A 3,070-nucleotide genomic window follows, 5' to 3' on the forward strand; every position below is an offset into this window, starting at 1 on the left:
AAAAAAAAAAAAAAAAAAAAAAAAAAAAAAAATTAGCCAGGCATGGTGGCAGGCGCCTGCAATCCCAGCTACTTGGGAGGCTGAGGCAGAAGAATCACTTGAACCCAGGAGGCAGAGGTTGTAATGAGCCAAGATCATGACACTGCACTCCAGCCTGGGCAGCAAAATAAATAAATTAATAATAATAATAATAATAATAATATTTTTCACACACATTTTCCAGCCATCTTCACCCCTTGGAGGACATTGTTGCCCCTACTGAGAATGGATGGTCTAATCACTGCCTCCCTCCAGAGCCTGGTCTCCTCCCTCTCCCCTTCATCCATTACGCTCGCCTTCTTTCAGTTCTTTAAAGAAGACAAGCTTGGATCGGGCGCGGTGGCTCACGCCTGTAATCCCAGCACTTTGGGAGACCGAGGCAAGGGGATCATCTGAGGTCAGGCATTCGAGACCAGCCCGGCCAACATGGTGAAATCCTGTCTCTATTAAAAATACAAAAAAACTAGCCAGGCGTGGTGGTGCGTGACTGTAATCCCAGCTACTGGGGAGGCTGAAGTGGGAGAATTGCTTAAACCCAGGAGGCAGAGGTTGCAATGAGCTGAGATCACACCACTGCATCCCAGCCTGTGCAACAAAGGGAGACTCCATCTCAAAAAAAAAACAAAAACAAACAAAAAAAAAACAATGACTGTCTGGAAAAGATCTTTTTAATGTTATTTGCATGGGTTCCTCTTGTTGGACGGAATCCTTGGTCATTTGCATGTACTGTGCTTTATATATAAAAAGAGTAAGATTTTTTCCACCACTTTCCCCAGGTGGGAGGTGATATCCCCTTTGAAAATGCATGGCCAGCCCTGCTCGTTCTCTGTTGCTCTCACATTGTCCATTCACTGTTTCTCTCCATACCGAGACCTCACAGAAAGGGAGCCTCCAGAGGTGGGAACGTGCCCTGGGGTAGGCAGGAGAGAAGGGGATAAGGTGTTACCTTGAAGATAGGATGTATGGACGGCAGGCACCTCATGGTGGCCACAGCAATGACCTCAGCCATCAAGTGTCCCCTCAGAAGATGAGACTGCAGCTCATGGAGCTGGAAGTCAGAGCTGCGCACCCAGCATTTGGCCAGAAGCCAGACCATTGGAGGATCCGTGGGCAAGAAAAGTGGAGGTGGCGGGGATCCTGCGCTGGGTAGTTGGAGCTGGAGCAGAGACAAGGTGTGGGGAGAGAAGGCATGAGTGCTGGGCACTCAGCAATCCGACCCCCGCCCCCTTGCATGTTAACCTTGCCGTTCTTCCTCCAAACGTGTTTCGCTTTCCCCATCTCACTGCTCCCACTCCCTACAGCTCCCATTTCCTCCCCTCCCCTTCCTACCCGCTCGGTGCATTAGCACCCTGCAAGCTGCTTTGCCTCCAGCATTCTGCAGACACTGCTCTTCTGGTGCCTCCTCCAGCCTCCACTTCCCCTTTCAGTCCCCGCAGTGTGGAAAAGATTCAAACCACCTGCTTCCTTCATCCCACACTGTTTTTCGAAATCTAATCTTCTAGCCCCACCTCTACACAAATGACTGAATCTCTTGTTCTCAGCTGCCTGCTGGACAATTTAAATGTCTTCCCATTACCTCAACATTGGCCAGACAAAAGTCTACCGGGGCACCCTGTTCTCTTTATTGGTGCTATTTCTGCAGGCACCTGGCCTGGCTCCCCTTTCCCCTCTCCTTGATCTCCCTCTGCACTCGCATCCACCTGTCCTCTGCATCCCGACGATCACCACCCACATCCGAGCTCCCCTCCTCCTGGGATCAGTGCTGGAGCACATTGCCCCAGCCCCTGTTTCTAGCATCTCCCCTCTCCAACCCACCCTAAACACCACTGCCCACACCGCGTGCCCATAGCACGTTTCGTCACAGCCTTCTCCAGCTTTCCACCTCATATTCCTTAGCCTGGCTTAGTCTGGCCCCAGTGCAACAGTCCCCTAGGAATCTCCTGACTCCTCTACCTCAGCCTCTTCCCAGGCTGTCTTGCCCCTGAGGACCAGTCCTTCCTCTCCCTCCTGCTTGTCTGAGACCTGGCCCTCCTTCAAGGCTCATGACATCCCACCTCCCCTCATCCCTCCTGGGCTATCTCTGTCCACTTCCTCAGTCCCGGAGCTTCTGCAGACTGGCCCCAAGTGTCTCTCCAGCTACACTGCAAGGCCTTTGAATCAGAGACTTGGCGCATTTCCTCCTTTGGGGTCTCCCTGGTGCTCTAGCCCAGCGCCTTTGCAGATGGTGCTCAGTGAATTTCGATAAGGGGCTGAGCTAAGAAGGCTGGAGACTGGGAGCAGAAATCTTGAGTCCTCTCACCTGGATGACCATGGGCAAGAGTTTCCCATCAGGCTGCAGTTTCAGCATGACCAGAGGGGCAGCCAGGTACTGCTGGCTACAGAGAATGACGTTGGCCTTGATCCCATCCAGCAGGGAGAAGTCAGCTTCAAACAGTGTGCCTCCCTGGGTGGGGGAAGAGGTCAAGGGCTGCTATCAGCATAAAGCATCTTCTTCCTACTCTGATTCCTCCAAGGGGGCAGAGAGAGAGAGAGGAGCTAACCTGTCTCCATCACCTACTTTGTTCCAGGTAATGGATCATGTGCTTATTGCCTCATATCATTGTTTTTTGTTTCTGAGCCAGGGTATAACTCTGTTGCCCAGGCTGGAGTGCCATGGCAGGATCACCACGGCTCACTACAGCCTTGACTTCCTTGGGCCCAGGTGATCCTCCCACCTCAGCCTCCAAATAGATGGGACTACAGGTGCATGCCACTACACCAAAAATTACAGATGCTAATTTTTGTGCTTTTGTAGAGACAGGGTTTCTCCATGTTGCCTAGGCTGGCCTCCAACTTCTGGGCTCAGGTGATCCTCCTGCAGCCTCCTGAAGTGCTGGGATTACAGGTGTGAGCCACTGAGCTCAGCCTTATAACACCTAGTTGAATGAGCCTCGATTTTACAGAAGAGGAAACAGATAATCAGAGAGGCTGGATGCTTTGCCTGAGGTCACACAGCTTACAAATAGCAGAACCAGGATTCACATCCAAGCCT

General features: G+C 51.7%; 1 protein-coding gene across 1 annotated transcript in view; it reads right to left on the bottom strand.

The window, feature by feature from the left end:
- Positions 1 to 3,070, bottom strand: part of ALOX15 (arachidonate 15-lipoxygenase) — a 12,217-nt gene that overhangs the window by 4,590 nt on the left and 4,557 nt on the right. Inside the window, exons 7-9 of the mRNA XM_011980461.1 lie at positions 3,061 to 3,068; positions 2,339 to 2,482; positions 986 to 1,195 (exon numbers count right to left, since the gene is read on the bottom strand). Coding sequence (XP_011835851.1) covers positions 986 to 1,195; positions 2,339 to 2,482; positions 3,061 to 3,068 — 362 coding nt within the window. The remainder of the gene's footprint in view (positions 1 to 985; positions 1,196 to 2,338; positions 2,483 to 3,060; positions 3,069 to 3,070) is intronic.

This window comes from Mandrillus leucophaeus, unplaced genomic scaffold, assembly GCF_000951045.1.
Source record: "Mandrillus leucophaeus isolate KB7577 unplaced genomic scaffold, Mleu.le_1.0 Scaffold212, whole genome shotgun sequence".
NCBI lineage: Eukaryota > Metazoa > Chordata > Mammalia > Primates > Cercopithecidae > Mandrillus > Mandrillus leucophaeus.